Below are 19952 nucleotides of genomic sequence, written 5' to 3'. Positions count from 1 at the left end.
TATTTCAGGTTAAGTTTAAGTCACTCAGTCCTGTCTGACTCTTATGACCCCATGGACTGTAGCCTCTGTCCATGGAATTCTCCAGGCGAGAATAGTGGAGCAGTATATGGCTGATTCAAGTTGAGGTTTGACAGAAAACAACAAAATTCTGTAAAGCAATTATCCTTCAATTAAAAAAAAAAAAAAAAGAAAAAATACTGGCGTAGGTTGCCATTTTCTTCTCCAGAGGATTTTCCCAGCCCAGAGGTTGAACGCAGGTCACCTGCATTGCAGACAGATTCATTACCATCTGAGCCTCCAGGGAAACCGCATTTCAGGTGGGCACATGCAAACCAGAGGTCACTCCAGATCACTGCGATGCCAAGTGTGAGAGGAGAGGGACTAGAGAAGCCTCTGATTACAAGTCTGAAGAATCTAGACCCAGACAGTCCAGCTGATGAACAGTGCTTAATAATTTTGTGATTCAAGGTGTAGAAAATCAGTTTAGGAGTGTGACTTTAGTACCTCTCTTAACATGTTTAGGGCTTCCCTGATGGCTCAGTTGGTAAAGAATCAGCCAGTAATGCAGGAAACCTCAGTTTGACTCCTAGGTTGGGAAGATCCGCTGGAGAAGGGATAGGCTACCCACTCCAGTATTCTTGGACTTCCCTGGTGGCTTAGCTGGTAAAGAACCCGCCTACAATGCGGGAGACCTGGGTTCAATCCCTGGGTTGGGAAGATCCCCTAGAGAAGAGAAAGGCTACCCCTTCCAGTATTCTTTCCTGGAGAATTCCATGAACTGTATAGTCCGTGGGGTCAAATGAAACATTTTTCACATAGGTTTTTTCAGGATGTAAAACATTTGTGATGACCTATCTCCAATTTTTGTTTTTGATTCTGTTTCCTGTGGCCATCCCCTTCCCAATCAGGATGTTGAGAATGACAGTCCTGAGCCTTCCGACTGGGACAGGTTTGCTGCTGAAGAGTATGAGACCCTTGTAGCAGAGGAGTCTGCCCAAGCACAGTTCCAGGAAGGGTGAGTAAGTTTCCCTGTGTCTTGTGAACTTTTTTAACAGGGTAACCACATTAGGATCACCTGTAAAAAACTCAAGCTAGTAGTCCTTTCCTATTTTTGCCATATCATAAAAATGAGTGATTTTAACCCAATTTTAGTTGAGTGAATATTCCCCCAGCAGTCTTCTCTTCCCTTCACTGATTTTATAAAAAGTCTTCTCATGTGCCATTTCCTTTAATGAAGTTGTACCTTCCACTGAAAAAGGAGATCACTGTGCAGTCATACTACTTTGTTAGGGATGTTAGTAAACCCTATAAACACAGGAGAAGTGAAGCTCTTTTAAATAATAAAGATCATTATGATCATCAAAACAAACCTTTATCAGACATGGTTTTGTGCGTTCAACTCTGAATAAGAAGTTAACTTCTACAAAGGGACCATGGTAAGAAATTAAATTGTCCAAGACTTTACTGCTTAGAACATTTCAGTATCTATAATTTGTTGGCTGTTTTCATCTTCTAGTGATTTCTTTAGCAGTTCCCCTATAGTCACTGTTTCTGTAAGGCTCTCATTAATCCTTATTATTAATGTAATACTTTCTGAATAGGCAGTATAGTCATTTAATATTCAAAATTAAAGAATAAATAGTAAGTTTCCTGCTACTCAGTTCTCCCCAGAAGCAACCACTATTATCACTTTATGTGCTTTTCCAAGGATGCTCCATCCTGTTCCCTCCCGTTCTCACACTCTCTCTTTATACATATGTATATGTGTATAAAAGCAAATACACATATACATTTTTTTCTTTCTTTTTTTCTCTTACATATATGATAGCATACTCACTATTTGGTTCCCAGCTTTTTCCACACTTTTTATAAAGTTTCTATTACATAAGTTCTGGAGACCTGCTGTAAAACATAGTATCTATAGTTGACATGTGGTACTGCGCAGTTTAAAATATATTAAGAAGATAGATCTTATGTTAAGTGTTCCTACAAACGAAAAAAAAGAACACAAGGAAGTGTCTGGAAGTAATGGATATATTTAGTACCTTGAATGTAGTGATGATATGACAGATATCCACATATTCCAAAATCATCAAGATGTATTCACTAAGTATGTCCAGTTTTTTGTATCAAACTTCAATAAATCTAAAAACAGTAACAACAAAGCTTGGGAGAATAGCATGGTGAACAAAATACTTGTATTTTATTATCATTGAGGTATAAATGAGGCAGCATAAATATCTGGGGATCCCTGAGTGTATAAAACAATTAATAAAAGAATAACTGAAGATTGGAGGAAAAACAAATCAATAAATTGGAAACTATTCCATAAATACATTCAGTGAATGTGCTAAGTTTTTTATAACTGCATAACATTCCACTGTATAGTTACACCATTATCTCATATTCCTCTGTTCACAGACATTGTAGTGAAAATAGTGAAATATTAGAGATGTAAGGTTGCAGTGAATAATCTTAAATACATGTTATTTTATGCATATGTGGGATACATTTCTAGGGTGTATTTAACAGATAGGGATTCCCAGGTGGGACAGTGGTAAAGAATCTGCCTGCCAGTACAGGAGACACAAGAGATGTGGGTTCGATTTTTGGGTCAGGAAGATCTCCGGGAGTAGGAAATGGCAAACCGCTCCAGTATTCTTGCCTGGAAACTTACCATGAACAGAGGAGCCTGGCAGGCTACAATCCATGGGGTTGCAAAGAGTCTTACACAACTGAGCACACACGAACACACACACACACAGAGCAAACTTACAAATACACAGGAGGATTTTAGAGAAGCCAATAAGAAATGACACAGATACCCAGAATTAGCAATGGTGGGGAGCCATATCATCCCTAGGCCTGAAAGAACCAGGAGATGACAACATCATCAGAACCCAGAGGAGCAGCTCTATTCACAGGCATGATTTAATTCTTTGTCAGTGAGCTTCATTAGTTAGGAACTGGGGTAAGTTTACTGATTTTATGAAGCAATATCACTACCATTAAGAATATGTGCAGATGTTTATAATAGTGAAAACCAGAGACAATCTAAGTAATAAGATTAATAAAATTATCATACATATACACAGTGCAATCCCATTTAACTATTAAAAAAATCATTTTGTGGGTGTATAATTACTGACCATCAAAGAAAAAATAGGAATATGACAAAAGGCCTTAAAATAAAACAGAATAGAAAAGAACAAAATAAAGTATCAGAAAGAAAATTAGGTATATGTGAGGAAAACAAAAGGGACCTAACTTACACATACTAGACAACAGAACAAATGAAGTAGAAAAAAAAAATTCAAAGATAATAGAAAAGCTTTTTTGAAATAAAAGAAGACCTGAGTCTGAAAGGTCAGAAATCACACCATATGATAATGACTGGCCCAATAGATGTGTGGTGAATTTAACAGAATTCAAAGATTATTTGGGGGACTTTTTCAGTTCCAAGTCACCAGGTAAGAGGGAAAAAATGTCAACCTTGCCTCAGAGATCGCCACAGTAAAAATGAATACTGGAAAAGATCATGAAGCAATATTTATAAGTCTCTCAGAGAAAGAAATTCTGTACCCTAAAGTTTTAAACTAATGCAAGATGACATTCAAGCATGAGAACATAAATGGGAATTTTCTAAAAACTGAAAGGAATAAAGCACCCAAGAGCTTTTGTTTAAAAAGGGCATAATCATAAAACAAAGAGATAGCCAAAATAAGGAGCCCAGAAATGGAGCAACCATGGTGGAAGAGAAATAACAGTGAGTGTTCAGTCCATTTAAATATAAAGGATAGGGTCAGAACATAGCATTCTGGAAAAAATAACATAACTCAAAGTGGGATGTAGAGAAGAGGAAGAAACATATGTGTAAGTTTCATTAGCAAGTCCTCAACAGCTACCCTCTAAAGCTGATAAGTTGAAGTTTAAGACTATTAATTAAAATAAACACTTGAAAAACCAAAGCCAGACTCTAAATATTCTAATTCAATCAGAAAACATGTGTGCACAAAAAAGAAAAACACACACCATGCAGCATAAAGATGACAGAACTAAAATAAATACTTTTTGATCAGTGAATGTAAGTGAACAAACTCATTTATAAAAAGAGAACAATTCCATTACAGAATGGTAACACAAGTTGAATTTAAAAAGACTAAATAGAGACCTCCCTGGTGGTCCAGTGGTTAACACTCCACAATCCCAGTGCCAGGGGCCTGGGTTCAAGTCCTGGTCTGGGAACTAGATCCTGCATGCTGCAACTAAGAGCCACTGTGCCACAACTGAAAATAAAAAAGATCCTGCAACTTAAGATCCCACCTGCTGCAACTAAGACCCGTAGCAGCCAAATAGACTTTAAAAAAAACAACTAACCACTCCCAAAAAGTTGTCCTGAAAACATCAAATTTTTGAAGCAGAAACTCCAAAAGAAATAAAAGGAGAACTTAAAACCTGTTATTTGCATCCGTAGTAAATTATTCCCTGAAAATATTTTTGTGGTGAATTGTCCAGAGACTATTTACAAAATAAATATTAAGCCACAAACCAAACTTCAGTAGACTTCCCAAAAGTATAGAGTAGCTTCTCGTTTCAAGGTGGTAAACAAAGCATCCTGTAGTTTCCAGTCTCTCATGCCATATAAAAATAAGAAATACAGAGCATCACCTGAAGTAAGAAGAGAAACTTCCAGTGGACTAACAGGACAGCAGATGGAATCAGATTGAAGAGGGAGCCAGAGCTTAGGTTCTCTGCCGGAAGATGAGAAAGATAATTGGCACAGATAAGGGAGCAGTACTTAAAGATGATCTATACCTTAATATGACTGAAACCAAAAGCAAAAGGGAGGTTCAATCCAGGTAGGTTGAACCCCATACATCCCATCCTACTCTTAAAGGAAAGACAAAAGCAGAAAGAATGGAATCTTAGAGCAGCATGGCCCCATTCAGTTCAGCCACTCAGTCGTGTCTGACTCTTTTCAACCACATGGACTGCAGCATGCAAGGCTTCCCTGTCCATCACCAACCCCAGGAGCTTGCTCAAACTCATGTCCATTGAGTTGGTGATGCCATCCAACCATCTCTATCGTCCCCTTCTCCTCCTGCCTTCAATCTTTCCCAGCATCAGAGTCTTTTCCAATGAGTCAGTTCTTCTCATCAGGTAGCCAAAGCATTGGAGTTTCAGCTTCAGTATCAGTCCTTCCAATGAATATTCATGACTGATTTCCTTTAGGATTGACTGGTTTGATCTTCTTGCTGTCCAAGGGACTCTCAAGCGTCTTCTCCAACACCACAGTTCAAAAGCATCAATTCTTTGGTGCTTAGCTTTCTTTATGGTCCAACTCTCACATCCATACATGACTACTGGAAAAGTCATAGCTTTGACTGTGCAGACCTTTGTTGGCAAAGTAATGTCTCTGCTTTTCAACATGTTGTCTAGGTAGGTCGTAGCTTTTCCTCCAAGGAGCAAGTATCTTTTAATTTCATGGCCGCAGTCACCATCTGCAGTGATTTTGGAGCCCAAGAAAATAAAGTCTGTCATTGTTTCCATTGTTTCCCCATCTATTTGCCATGAAGTGATGGGACTGGATGCCATGATCTTCATTTTTTGAATGTTTAGTTTTAAGCCAACTTTTTCACTCTCCTCTTCCACGTTCATCAAGAGGCTCTTTAGTTCCTCTTGACTTTCTGCCATAAGGGTGGTGTCATCTGCATATTTAAGGTTGTTGATATTTCTCCTGGACACATCTGAAAGGTACGTCAACGCTGTATACTATAACTTATATGCAGAGTACATCATGCAAAATCCCAAGCTGGATGAAGCACAAGCTGGAATCAAGATTGCCAGAAGTATCAATAACCTCAGACATGCATGGCCCATCCATCCCTCTATTCTCATTTAAAGTACCAGCAAGTCCACACTGCTCTCTCCTGAGCAACCAGTACAGGGGCAACAGTACACAGTAAAGTAGACAAATGTCAACCAACAAAATACTCAGCAAATGAAAGAACTTTTAACCCTGGATTCACTACAGCAATCAGAGCAAGACATCAAAATGGGTATATTTACTATTTGTTTTTTTGGCTACACTGTGTGGCATGCAGGATCTTAGTTCCCCAACCAGGGATCAAACTCATGCCCCCTGCAGTGGAAGCGCAGAGTCTCAAGTACTAGACCACCAGAGAAGTCTGTCTATTTTTAGAAAGATAAAATTTTAAATGAAAGAAAACACAATCATTGGGTGATGTGATAACAGAATGGACACATCTGAAAATTTTTTTACTTATAATATTGATTGTAATACGGGAGTAAGAAATTATTGTAGAAGCCATAGAAATAATAGCCAGATAATTCCCAGAATTTTAGCTATTAAAACAAATAAAAATATAAACAGAAACAGAAGTCAGCTAATTTTTTCTGGCCAGGTAGTAAATATTTTAGGCTTTGCAATCTCTGTCACAGTTACTTGGCTCTGCCACTGTGGTGTGAAAGTAGCCATAATATGTAAGCAAATGAATGTGGCTGTGTTCCAATAAATTTTTTAACAGACACTCAGATATTAAGTTCAGATCATTTTAACGTCATGACATAATCTCTGATTTTTTTTTTTTAATTTAAAAAGGTAAAACAATTCTTAGTTCATGGGCTATTATACCAAAACAGGTGGTGAGACAGATTTGGACCACAGCTTGCAGTTTCCCAACTCCTGTATTAGAATGAAATCTCAGAACATAAAAAGACAGAACTGAAAAGCTATTAGAGAGGAAAAAAAAATACCCACAATATAAACACAAAAAGAAACAGCATTTAAAAAAAAATAACTTTGAACCTTGAATTCTGTTCCTTTTTAAATGTAAGGGACAGATGAAGACATTTTTAGACATCAGGAGATGCAAAATATTTACCACCCACAGACAATCTTTGAAAGAAATATTAAAGGGTTTTCTTCAGCAACAAGGTAAATATATCCTAGAGGAATAGTGGGATATAAGAAACAACAAAATTAGCAAAATTTATCCTTTGAATTGGGTAAGTATTTATTATAGATACCATTAACAAATAGTAAAAGAAGGTCAGGGTGAATCTTTATTAGAGCGGAGAATACAGACACTGGTAAATTTATATTATTCTAATGATAACTAGAGTTAAAATGTCTGTTAAAATTTTTAAGGAAAATCACTAAAAGTAAATATTAAATGGAAAACTTTCCAATCATTTTCAGAAAAAGACAGTAAGACTATTAACTGGAAAAGAAATCTGTATATAGAAAATTCAGTCTACTAAAAGACAAGTGTGTTTAACCAGTATTCTTTTGGTAAGAAGTGACTTTAACTCACATTGGCATACAGGAAAAGCAAAACCTTAGCAAAAAGGAAATTGTGGGCTTAAAGAACTGAAAAGTCTAGGGCTAGTACTGACTTCAGAGACTTAGATTGTATCTCTTTAATCTCTTAGGTAATGCTTTTCTTTCATTCACTCTTCAGCAAGTTTTTAGTATGTGGTGGCAAAATGATAGCTTTACATTCAAATAAAAGAGCAAGTCCCTTTCCCACCACATTCTACAAAAGCCCAGGACTTGTTTGGCTGTAATTGGCTTGTTTTGGGTCTAGTCCCTGAACCAGCTCTAGAAGGAGTCAGACCTAGAAATTAGCTTGGACAGAAGTTCAGGTTCATCCAAACCACATGTGTTCTCAAGGAAAATTTGGGAAATTTGAACATCCGGTCAAAAAAGGGGAAACGCTGTGCTGGTGAAGGAACAGCAGATGTTCGCTACAGTAAAACAGGAGACAGAAAGCCAAGGACAATACAAAACAGACAGAGTAAGTTCAAACGTAGTATGAATCACAAAACTCAGAATGGATTGGAAATCCAACTGTACCCTATTCTTTAGATTCATACCTAACACAGAGGCAACAGCCAAATAAACAGTAAATAAGAGGAAATCAGGTATAGCAGTGTTTGTGAGATAGATAGAATTGAAAGCTTTAAAATAAACATCAGTATTTCAGCAGTTGGCCATGAAAATAAGTCACCAACTTTATGCAATACAAAAAGCAAATCTGATAGAAATACAAAGGAAAAATTGACAATCCCATAGTCATATAAAACCCAACAAATCAAATAGGACCAAAAATACATAAAGAATATAGAATTACTAAACGTTCATAGAGGTACTCAAAAATAGATGTGGTACCCAACAAATATGGAACCATCACAATACAGTGCCTGTTTATTAAGGCATGAAGGATATTACATTTTTAAAAATCACTAACATATAGGCCATATTTGTTACTTATGAAATTAGCAACAACAACAAAAATGTATGTATCTGGAAAGTTAAAAATAACATTTTGAAAAATTAAATATATCTTAAAATAACCATTAAGCTACAGAGATGATCAAAAAACCAATTACAGGTTTTTTTTAGAACCAGGCAATAAAAGCATTATATTTATTAAAATCTGTGGGATATAAACAATGGGAAAGTTGTAATCTGTAGAAAGAAATAAATTAGGCTGTCATCTCAAGCTGCATGAAAAAGGATGACAAAACAACTGTCAAAATAAACAACCCAAATAAAGTACATGAAAAGAAGTTAAACAACTGTATTTCAAACAAAAATTAAATCTATTAATTTATACATACACAACCACAAAGCATACTCTATGCCAAGCACTATTCTGAATATTTTAATTCATTTTAATCACAAAACTCGTATCTTATAGATGCTTTACCCCTATTTTACAGATATCAAAACTGAAATACAGATTAACTTGTCAAATCTACCAGCATATATAAAAGAATACATCATAAGTAAGTTGCTTTTATCCCAAGATTGCAAGTGATTCAGCTTTACAAAATCTATCATTAACAGATTAAAGGAGAAAGAAAAGAAAATATAGACTGATTCTTTGAAGGCATGTGATAAAATATATTTTCTAATTTGGAAAAAATGAAACTAAGCAAACTTAAAAGGAGCACCTCCTTAATGGGTAAAGGGTATTAATCCAATACCCCAGAAATAACCAGCTAAAAATATAATAGGGAGAAAATTCCTATTTGTGATAGCAACAAAAAAAGTGACTTGAAAACATATATGACAAAAATATAAAATTTCACTAAAAATTACAAAGATCATTCTCCATGTTAAAATTTTATATAACCCCCTCAAATATGTTATAGAACTTGATCAACTAATTCTTTTTTTTTTCCATTTATTTTTATTCGTTGGAGGCTGATTACTTTACAATATTGTAGTGGTTTTTGCCATGCATTGACATGAATCAGCCATGGATTTACATGTGTTCCCCATCCCAATCCCCCCCTCCTGCCTCCCTAATTCTGAAACTCATATTGAACAATAAATACAAAAGAACTGTGATCTGAGAGAAAGCATCGAAACATGTATATTATCAAGTGTGAAACAGATCACCAGTCCAGGCTGGATGCATGAGACAGGTGCTCAGGTCTGGTGCACTGGGACGACCCAGAGGAATGGGATGGGGAGGGAGGTGGGAAGGGGGTTCAGGATGGGGAATACATGTAAATCCATGGCTGATTCATGTCAATGTATGGCAAAAATCACTACAATATAGTAAAGTAATTAGCCTCCAACTAATAAAAATAATTGGAAAAAAAATTAAAAAAAAAAAAAAGAACTAAAGTGAGTTCTGAAAAGAATCAAAGGCTTGGTAGGGCACAGGGGATGCATAATCCAAAGCTATAGTAACTAAACTCCTTATCTCCATGCCAAAACTGAAGATTTATCCAAACCAATATAGTATATGTGACAAGAAAAGTGATAAGATACTGTGACAAGAAAAGTCTAGTCAGTAAAACGTTGACTCTCTGCAGACTGAAAAAAGTACATATTAAGCTAATACCTGCATGTAAATAAAGACTTTAAAAGTAAAAAAATGATGGGAGAAATTTATAAGGGAATTATTTATAGATTTGAATATATTTTAAAAGTGACAAATTCTATATCACAATCAAAAGGCATAGGGTTGAATCATATGATCAATAATGTTCTTTCATTGTTGGAGTCTTCAAAATCAATAGTTAAGAACATGACTATTAGCCAATTCTAAAACATCAAAAGATAGAAATTTCACCAGAAAATAACAATGAAAATTCCCACTTCACCAACAGTTAAAATGTAGCAGCCAGATATAACTATTTTAAATGTTATTTTTACCTAACAACAGCTCAAAATACATAAAACAAAAATTGTCAAACAATTCAACAATTAATAGTTGGAGATTTCAACACTCCTCTTACAGTAGTTGATACTAGTAGAGACAGTCACTAAGGACACAGAAGACTTGAACAACACAGTCAGTGTATTTGATCTAACAAGCATATATACTCTACAAAACAGTAGCAAAATATACATTTTTCTCAAATGCCCATGGAACTTCTTCAGGAAAGACCATATGTTAGGTGGAAAAAAAAAGATTCAATAAATTCAAATAAAGTATGTTGTCTGATCATAATAGGATAAAATTACAGATTATTAACAGAAGGAAATCTAGGAACCCCAAAATGTTTAGAGATTAAATAACACATTTCTGAAGACACATGGGTCAAAGGAGACACTGCAGGGAAATTTGATGTTATCTTGAAACAAATGAAAATAAAAGATGATATGAAAATCCATGTATGGGGTACAATTAAAGCAGTGCTTAGAGGAATATTTATGACCCAAAAAGTTCTAACATCAGTAAGATAAGCTTCCATCTTAAGCTAGCAAAAGTAAGAGCCAATCAGACCCAAAATAAGTAGGAAGGATATAATAAAGATCAGAGTAGAAATCCATGAAACAGAAAATAGGAAAATAATATGAAAGAATTCAGGAAATCAAAAGTTGGTTCTTTGAAAAGATTTTAAAATTGAAAGCTTTAGAAAAAAGAGAAAGGAATAAATTAAAATCAGGATAAAGGAGGATACATCATTATAGATACTATAGAACTTACTTATAAAGGAGTATTATGAACAGCTTTATCTCAATAAGTTTCACATCTTAGATGGCATGGGACAAAATAATCTAAAAACTCAAATTATCAAAATCAACTCATATAAATTTAATGATATCTATTTAAAAAAGAAAACAGCTCAAGAAGAAATGGAAAATCAGGATAGGCCATATCAAGACACTTAAATAAGTTATTAAGTTCTCTCCAAAAGAAAAGTCTAGGTCCAAATGGTTCCAGTGGCAATGTCTGTCATATATATAAGGGAAAAAAATAGTATCAACCTTTCATTAACATTTTCAGAAAATAATAGTAGGAAGGAACACTTTGAAACTATTTTAGAAAGCTGGTATTACCCTGATACCAAAGCCAGACAAAGATACCAATATCCCTTATGAAATCAATATAAAACTTTTTACAAAATATTAAAAATATCAAATCCAGAAACATATAAAAAAGATTATACACTATAAGTAGGTTTACCCCAGGAATGGGAGGCTGTCTTAACATCTGAAAATCTACTAATATAATAAACCATATTAATACAACACGGGACAAAAAGCACATGATCATTTCCATAGACACAAAAAAAGCCATTTGACAAAATCCAACATCCATTCAAAATATCTCCTACCCAAGTAAGGATAGAAAGGAACTTTCTTAACCTGACAGAAGACATCTATAATTACATTATTTACATTATACTTATGGTGAAAAACTGAATGCCTTCCCACTAAGATCTGGAGCAAGGCAAATACACTTCTGTTCCTCCCCATTTCTAATCAACATTGTAACTGAGGGTCCTATCCTGTGCATTAAGACAAGGGAAAAAAAAAAAAACAATATTAAAAGTATTCAGACTGGAAAGAAAGAAGTAAATCTATCCCTAGGTTATATATACTTTAAGTAGAAAATATGAAGAAATCTGCATAAAAGCTACCAGAACTAATAAATTCGTTAGCAAGGTCTCAGCTTCCCTGGTGGCTCAGATGGTAAAGAATTTGCCTGAAATGTGGGAGACACGGGTTTGATCCCTGGGTTGGGAAGATCCCTTGAAGGGAATGGCAACCAATTCCAGTATTCTTGCCTGGAGAATTCTATGGACAGATGAGCCTGGTGGGCTACAGTCCATGAGGTCACAGAGTCAGACACGACTGAGCAACTAACACTCACTGTTTTTCAGAATACAAACTAAATATATAAAAATCAGTTGTATTTCCATGCACTAATAATGAACAATCAAATAGAGAAATTCAAATAAAAATAATTATTCACAAGAGCATCAAAAAGAAAAATACTTAGGAATAAATATAACAAAAAACACTTTTATATATTTATAATAAATGTAACAAAAGGACACACAAATATAACAAAAGAACATACCTGCACGCTGAAAACTGCAAAATAGTATTGAGAAAAATTAAGGAAGATACAAATAATATTATAACAATAGAATTAGAAAGCTCAGTATTTTTAAAGTGTCAGTTCTCCCCACATTGATCTACAGATTTAACCCACTCCCTATCAAAATCCCTACAGGCTTTCGTTAAAACTGGCAAACTGATCCTAAAATTTATATGGAAATGCAAAATACCTAGAATAGCCAAACACTTTTTTAAAAGAACAAAGTTGAAGGACTTAGGCTACCTGATTTCAAAACTTATTATAGAGCAAACAACCATCAAGGCACCGTGGAATTGCTAAGTATGTGTGTGTTAGTCACTCAGTCACGTTTGATTCTTTGTGACTCCCACAGACTGTAGCCTATCAGGCTCCTCTATGGAATTCTCCAGGCAAGAATACTGGAGTCGGTAGCCATTCCCTTCTCCAGGGGATCTTCCCAACCCAGGGATCAAAGCTGGGTCTCCTGCATTGCAGGCAGTTTCTTTACCATCTAAGCCATGAGGGAAGTCCCAGAACTGGTAAGTATACACAATCAGTGAAACACTCTAGAAATAGATGCTCATATATACGACCAATTAATTTTCAACCAAAGGAGAAAGGGTAGTCTTTTCAGAAATGATACTGAAATAATTGGATGTCCTTCTGCAAAAAAGAAAAAAGAAAAGAAAACCTCAATCCATATCTCACACCATATACAAAAATAATTATCTCAAGTTCCCTGGTTGTCTCGTGGTTAGGATTTGGTGCTTTCACTGCCATGGTCTAGGTTCAATCCTTGGTCGAGCTATTGAGATCCTTAAAGCTGCATAGTGCAGCCAAAATAATAATAATAATAATCTCAATAAATGTAAGAGTTGAAATCCTGAAGTTTTTAGAATAAAACACAGGAGAAAATCTTTATGACCCTGAGTTATGCAAGAGCAATAACATATTGATAAATTGGACTTCTTTCAAAATTAAAAAGTATTGCTCTCCAAAGACACCATTAAGAAAATGAAAAAGACACTCTGGGGGAAAATATTTCCAAAACATCCTGATAAAGGACTCCATCCAGAATATATAAAGAACTTACAACTCACTAATAAAAAAGGCAACATAATTTTTTAAAAGGACAAAAATTTGGTTAAACAATAACTTAGAGGTTCCAACAGCAAATAGATATATGAGAAGATGCTCTGCATCACTAGTCATTAGGGAAATGTAAATAAAAACCACAGTGAGATACATACACAGCCACTAGAACAACTAAAACCACCCATTGGCAATGATGTGAAGAAGCTGGTACCCGCATATATTGGACTGTTGTGTATGTAAAATTATGTAGCCTCTTTGGAAATGTTCGGCAATTTCTTAAAAAGATAAACAAACATTTGTCATATGAATCAGCAATTCCACTCCTAGGAATCGACCCAAGAAAAATGTTCACCCAAAGACTTGTACATGAATGCTTATAGCAGCCCAAAACTGAAAATAATCCAGATGTCTACTAAACTGGTGAGTTAATAAGCAAAATACAGTATATCCATATAATGGAATGCTCTTCAGCAATAGAAAGAATGAACTGTTGACTAACATAATATGGATGAATTGCAAGTGAAGTGGAAGAAGCTAGACAAAAATATATTCCAATCTTGTATGATTTCATTTATGGAAAATTCTAGAAAATGCATTCTAATCTATACTGACAGCAAATCAGTGGTTACCTTGGTGAGACAGAAGCAATTGGAAAGGGGCAGGGGGAGACTTTCGTGGGAAGGACGGATATCTTCATGATCTCGATGTGATGTTTTATAGGTGTACACAAAAGTCAACTTATTAATCGTGCACTTTAAATATAAGCAATTTATTCTGTCAGTTATACCTCAATAAACAAAAGAACTCTTAATACATGCAGCAACACAGATGAATCCAAAAAAATACCATCTTACATGAAAGAAGCCAGACACCAAAGATTGCATCACTCCATTATATGAAATTTCTAGAAAAGGCAAAATTATAGAGCCATGAAACAGATCAGTGATTGCCTAGGTTCCAGGAAAAAGTAGAAAATGAACACAAACAAGCACAGGGAGAGGAGGGCAGATGGAGAGATGAAAGTATTCTAAATTTGAATGTGGTGATGATTGCACAATTGTAAAACTTTACTGTGTGTCCTCAAAGTCACTTCACGCATGTCCAACTCTTTGTGACCCCATGGACTGTAGCCTGCAGGCTTCTCTGTCCATGGGATTCTCCAGGCAAGAATACTGCAGTGAGTTCCACTTAAGATGAGTGAATTCTGTGATATGTAAATTGAAAATTTTTGTAAAAAGCAAGTACCAAAAAAGTTGAGATTAAATGGTAGGAATTTCTTAAAAGACAGTATTAATTCAGTAAATGTTTGCATTCTTTCTATACACTAAGTATCATTGGATACTGATGAACACAGGATCCCTGCCTTAGCAGGAGAAACAGGCAGATATAATTAAAGTGTCTTTACTCTCTCACAGAAGCAACACACTGTAGTTAACAGATATTGCTGGTAGAAGCAAATTGTCCCAACCTCCCTGGAAATTAGTTTGACAATATGCTACAAAAGCCTGAATTCATACCCTTTAACTCCCAATTCTGGGTATCTATATCCACTGTAAATAATCAGAAGTTTAGTAGAAATCTTCTAACTAAATTGTAAAATTAAAAAATTAAAAACAGCACAAATGTACAATAATAGAATAGTTAAGTAAGTCATGGTATTAATATCTGTGTCATATTATGCAGACATCTAAACTATGTGTTGCACAAAAACAACATGGAGAAATCAAGTTTACAAAATTGTGATAAAATCCCAATATTACAAATGTATATCTATATATACATGAGCTAAATTGTTAAGACTCCAAAATATTAACAGTGATTAACTCTGGGCTATAGGATTGCAAGTAGTTTGGCTTTTTATTCTGTTCTATAATTTATAATGTTTGTATAATGAACATGTACTATTTTAATAAATAGGAAAAGTTACTTTTCTCCTTTACCTGCTTATGTAGGTAATATGTATTCATTACAGAAGAGTAGAAATGAAGATAAAAATCTTCACCTAAAATCCACCACCATAGATAGCCTGACATCATTTAGGAGTATGCTTCTAGATACTTCTTTGCAAATATTAATAGATAAGTAACATGTTTTATAAAAATGGAATATGATACAACATACTGTTTTGTAACCTGCTTTAGAGGAAGGAGAAAAGAGATAACAGATCTAAACATTTAGAAGTTTATTAGTCTAAAGAAACAGGAAAATGATGGCAGCTAAAGAGAATTATTGTGTCAAGTAAAAATTGTTTTCGAGCTGTGGTAGTGCTCAAAGAAGGTCCCAGTGTGTGTGTGGAGGGGAGACAGAGGAGAAAAAGGGATGCAGACAGAAATAGAGGTGAGGAGGGGTCACAAAAGGAGATGCAGAGACCAGCTTGTAGTGAAATTTGACCAGTGCATATGAAAGGCTTCTGCTGGACATCCCTCTTCTCATGTTGTGGGAGATAAGATAAGGCCTGCACAGAGCCCACGGGGTGATGAGGTCTCAGGGGAAGAGGAGAAGCCGTAACAGCCGCAGCCTGTAGAGTGAGCACTGGAATGTCACCACAAGAAAAGAAAGGCCTGTTTACAGTTGTGAATAACTGACTGACACAGTTCAAAAGCAAGGCCAGATCCAGAATTCCAAGGGTCTGTTACCTAGGGCTTCATCTCAAAAAGAATTACAAATAAGTCAGGGTGAGTTTGTCAAACAGAAATTACCAGAATCAATTAGAAAGGGAGGAAGAACGGCAGTACGATGGAAAGAGCCAGGCAGATCTGATTCTGCCTCCTTACTCACCAGCTGGGCAGGTTATCTGACTCCTTGCGGCTCAGTTTCAATTACCTTCCAAGATGGTTGTGAGAATCAAAGATAATATATTTCTATAAACACCTGCCACATAGTATTGATATAAATACCTGACAAATAGTAGCTATTACTACTACTCCCTGAAGAGGAAGAGATATTATACAATATAACATCATGGTTAAAACCACAGAATTTGGAGTTAGACAAATTTAGTTAAGTTCAAATCCTTGCTGTCACTTACTAGTCATCTAAGCCTCAGCATTCCCTATACGATGAGGATACCACCTGCCACACCAGACTGTTTTAAATAAGACAACATACATAATATATTACGTTCTTATGCACAGTGCCTATGTAATCAATTTTGTTGTTGTTATTGTTTAGTCTCAGTTATGTCCCTCTTGTTTGCGACCCCATGGACAGTAGCTCAGCAGGCCCCTCTGTCTATGGGATTTCTCAGGTAAGAATATGGATTGGATTGCCATTTTCTTCTCCAGGGGATCTTCTACTCCCAGGGATCAAATCCACATCTCCTGCAAGTCTCCAGCATTGCAGGCAGATTCTTTACCCCTGGAGAAATGTGTAATCAATAAACAGTGGCTATTATTAGTACCATGATTTCACCAGTGGCTCCACAGTAAAGAATGTCTGCAGTGCAGGAGACATGGGTTCAATCCCTGGGCGGGGAAGATCCCCTGGAGAAGGAAATGGCAACCACTGCAGTATTCCAGAATTCCAGTATTCCAGAAAATCCCGTGGACATAGGAGCCTGGCAGGCTACAGTCCATGGGGTCTCAAGAGAGTCCGACATGACTGAGCGAGTAAACAATAACAATTATTATTACCATTTCTGTGATTGTGGCCACATTACATAACCTCTCTGAACTAGAATTTAGTCAGGTAGTACATTAGCACGGAAAAGGATATGGCAACCCACTCCAGTGTTCTTGCCCGGAGAATCCCAGGGACAGGGGAGCCTGGTGGGCTGCCATCTGTGGGGTCACACAGAGTCGGACACGACTGAAGCGACTTAGCAGCAGCAGCAGCAGTACATTAGCGTTCCACTGCCTGCCTCTTTCCCCTACATTCCCAGAACATGGCACACAGTTGATGCACAGTAAACATCTGTTGCATGAGAATTAGAGATTTCTAACCGTATCTAACAGTATCTGGCATATAAATGCTGGGGGAAATGGATCTGTGTTTCCACTGGAACACAGGCTCCTTTAAGGCAGAGCACCTGCCTCACTCATCCTGTAGCCCCAGCACTGGGCAGTGTCCGGGAGGTAGGAGAGCCTCAGCAAATGTTTACTGAGTGGCCCAGGAGGTAGCACTAACCTGGCAGCCACCCTTACAAGGATAACTGCAGAAGCCTGGACAACTTGACCTTCCAGAAACAACATGAAATCCTCTATCTATACCATTTCACATCACAGGCCACCTCTGGGCCAAGTGCCTGTACCGCCTGACTCAAGGCTGTTGCTTGGGTAATGCCTTCAGTAAGCAACCTAGTAATGAGAAAATGAGAAATGCAGTATGACTTCATAGCTTAGTGAGGTGAAGGAGGGCCAAGGGTCTCCTTAGGTATGAATTTGCAAACATTGTGAATTACCCCATCTAGCACACAGCATGATAACAGCATACAACAGCATTTGTATAAATTCAACCAAGGTCATAGGGGAAGCCATAGACAGGCTAACAGTTACATACCCCTGGTCAACTAAACATGTCACATACATGAAGATAACAAGTTATGACACCCAATTAATTTATAATTAACTTTCTTATGGTTTTTGCAATAAAGTTTAAAATGCCACAAGAATTGTGAAAAGTAGGCTAAAGGGTCCTCCATGTTGCTATCTTGAGAAACTGGGACCTGTAATAATTAGAAACAAGCTTCTCTACCAATCTGACAAAAACTTGATTACTTCAGATTTTTAGTTAAGAGTCTTTTACATTATCTTAAAAATACTTTCTTACAGGATATTCTGATATTTCACCAACAGCTTTACATTTGATTAACCTAGATTAAACACAGTTTTCTATTCTGAGTGTTTGTCTGATTAGTAGAGAAAGACAGGCTTTGCTGAAGAAAAGTTCAAAAATATAAAAAGATTAAAATCATCCTCGGTTCAGTCATCCAGAGATAACCATTATGTATACTTTCGTGTATTTCTTTTTGATGCTTAATGTTATTACTAGTGTGTTCAAAAACATGACTTTTAATGCTTCAGAGTATTCTCTCAAGCAGTAACACATCCATATTCCCTATCTTCGGACATTTAGATAATTTAGAATTATTTTCCACTGGGTGTTTTTAAAGGTGTATTTCTCCTTTATGTTAAATATAAACATATATTGAATTACTATTTATCTGAGATGTACATTTACTTCAATTAGCACTGGAAAATAAGACACTATAGAAGGTTAGTCAGAAGGCCAGAGAATTTTAAAATTAAATTTTAATTTATTTCAGTAGATATGCACTGGTATCTAATTTATGCCAGGCACTGTGGCTGGTAATAAAAATGAATTGAACTCTGTCCCTTCCTTCAAGTTCATAATTAGAATATATTTAATCCAAAATTTTTATAATATCTACAGCCAAAATAAGAATTACTGATGGTTCATGACCTGGAACTGCAAGAGATCCTCAGCCATCAAAAAATAAATAGGATCAATTTCTAAGGTAGAAAAGTAAATGGTACGTATTAGGAAATTTCAACAAATTTGAAGCAAAAGATCTTCTAGTGATTGAATGGGTCAATAAGGAAATTCTTTGAACCAAATATTCAGCTTCTAAAGTATTTCAGGTAATTCATTTTATGTAAATGCCTTAGGATGAGTGAGTGAAGTCACTCAGTCATGTCCAGCTCTTTGCAACCCTGTGGACTGTAGCCTATCAGGCTCCTCCATCCATGGGATTCTCCAGGCAAGAAAACTGGAGTGGGCTGCCATTTTCTTCTCCGGGGATCTTCTCAACCAAGGGATCGAACCCAGGTCTCCCGCACTGCAGGCAGACGCTTTACTGTCTCAGCCACCAGGGCTATCTTAGGATATCTGTCCTTAAAAAAAAAAAAAAAAGCATAAGGGTAAAGGTCATCTTCTATTTCTACAGCAGAACAGACTTCAGGCTAAGAGGGCTGGTTACCGTTTTATTCTGTGCTTGTAGCTACCGTATACCTTAGATTTCCTCAGACAAGCCTGAATCGAATATTCTATCCCTTTGCACCTGTAAATAGTCAGAATCCCCAAGCTGGAATCAAACCATAACTCCCAGACAACATCCTGAAACTGCATACAAATCCTTTGTCAGACCACATATGTGCCAGTCATTATTTCTGTTCATTCCAGCTATTATACTTCCACCCAGGAGTCTGCAGAACTAGCCTTAATACGTTTGCCCAGAAATTGCTCATCTGAAATGGGAAACTTACTTAGGGACACAGTTTCTAAAAGGAGAAACTTAAGAGACATGGGTTTCTAAAGGCTACCATATTTCTAGCAAAAATACATGAACCTGTAAACACTACAATGTTTAAAATGTATAACCAACAAGGACCTACTGTACACAGTAGGTGTACACAGTATAACTCTGTTATACAGAGTTCTGTATAACCAGAACTCTGCTCAATGTTATGTGGCATCATGGATGAGGGGGTTTTGGCCGAGAATAGATACACATATATGTATAGCTGGGTTCCTTCTGTATTC

At 36.2% G+C, this 19952-nt stretch overlaps 1 protein-coding gene across 6 annotated transcripts in view; it reads left to right on the top strand.

Annotated features, from left to right (window-relative positions):
- The window catches only part of PPP2R3A (protein phosphatase 2 regulatory subunit B''alpha), a 216327-nt gene that overhangs the window by 189510 nt on the left and 6865 nt on the right, over positions 1-19952 (top strand). For all 6 annotated transcript variants that reach the window (XM_065943234.1, XM_065943229.1, XM_065943232.1 and 3 more), the window contains one exon: positions 909-1015. In XM_065943234.1, coding sequence (XP_065799306.1) covers positions 909-1015 — 107 coding nt within the window. The remainder of the gene's footprint in view (positions 1-908; positions 1016-19952) is intronic.

Source organism: Muntiacus reevesi, chromosome 8, assembly GCF_963930625.1.
Source record: "Muntiacus reevesi chromosome 8, mMunRee1.1, whole genome shotgun sequence".
NCBI lineage: Eukaryota > Metazoa > Chordata > Mammalia > Artiodactyla > Cervidae > Muntiacus > Muntiacus reevesi.
The sequence above is the reverse complement of the archived record's forward strand: the minus strand, read 5'-3'. Positions and strand labels throughout refer to the sequence as shown.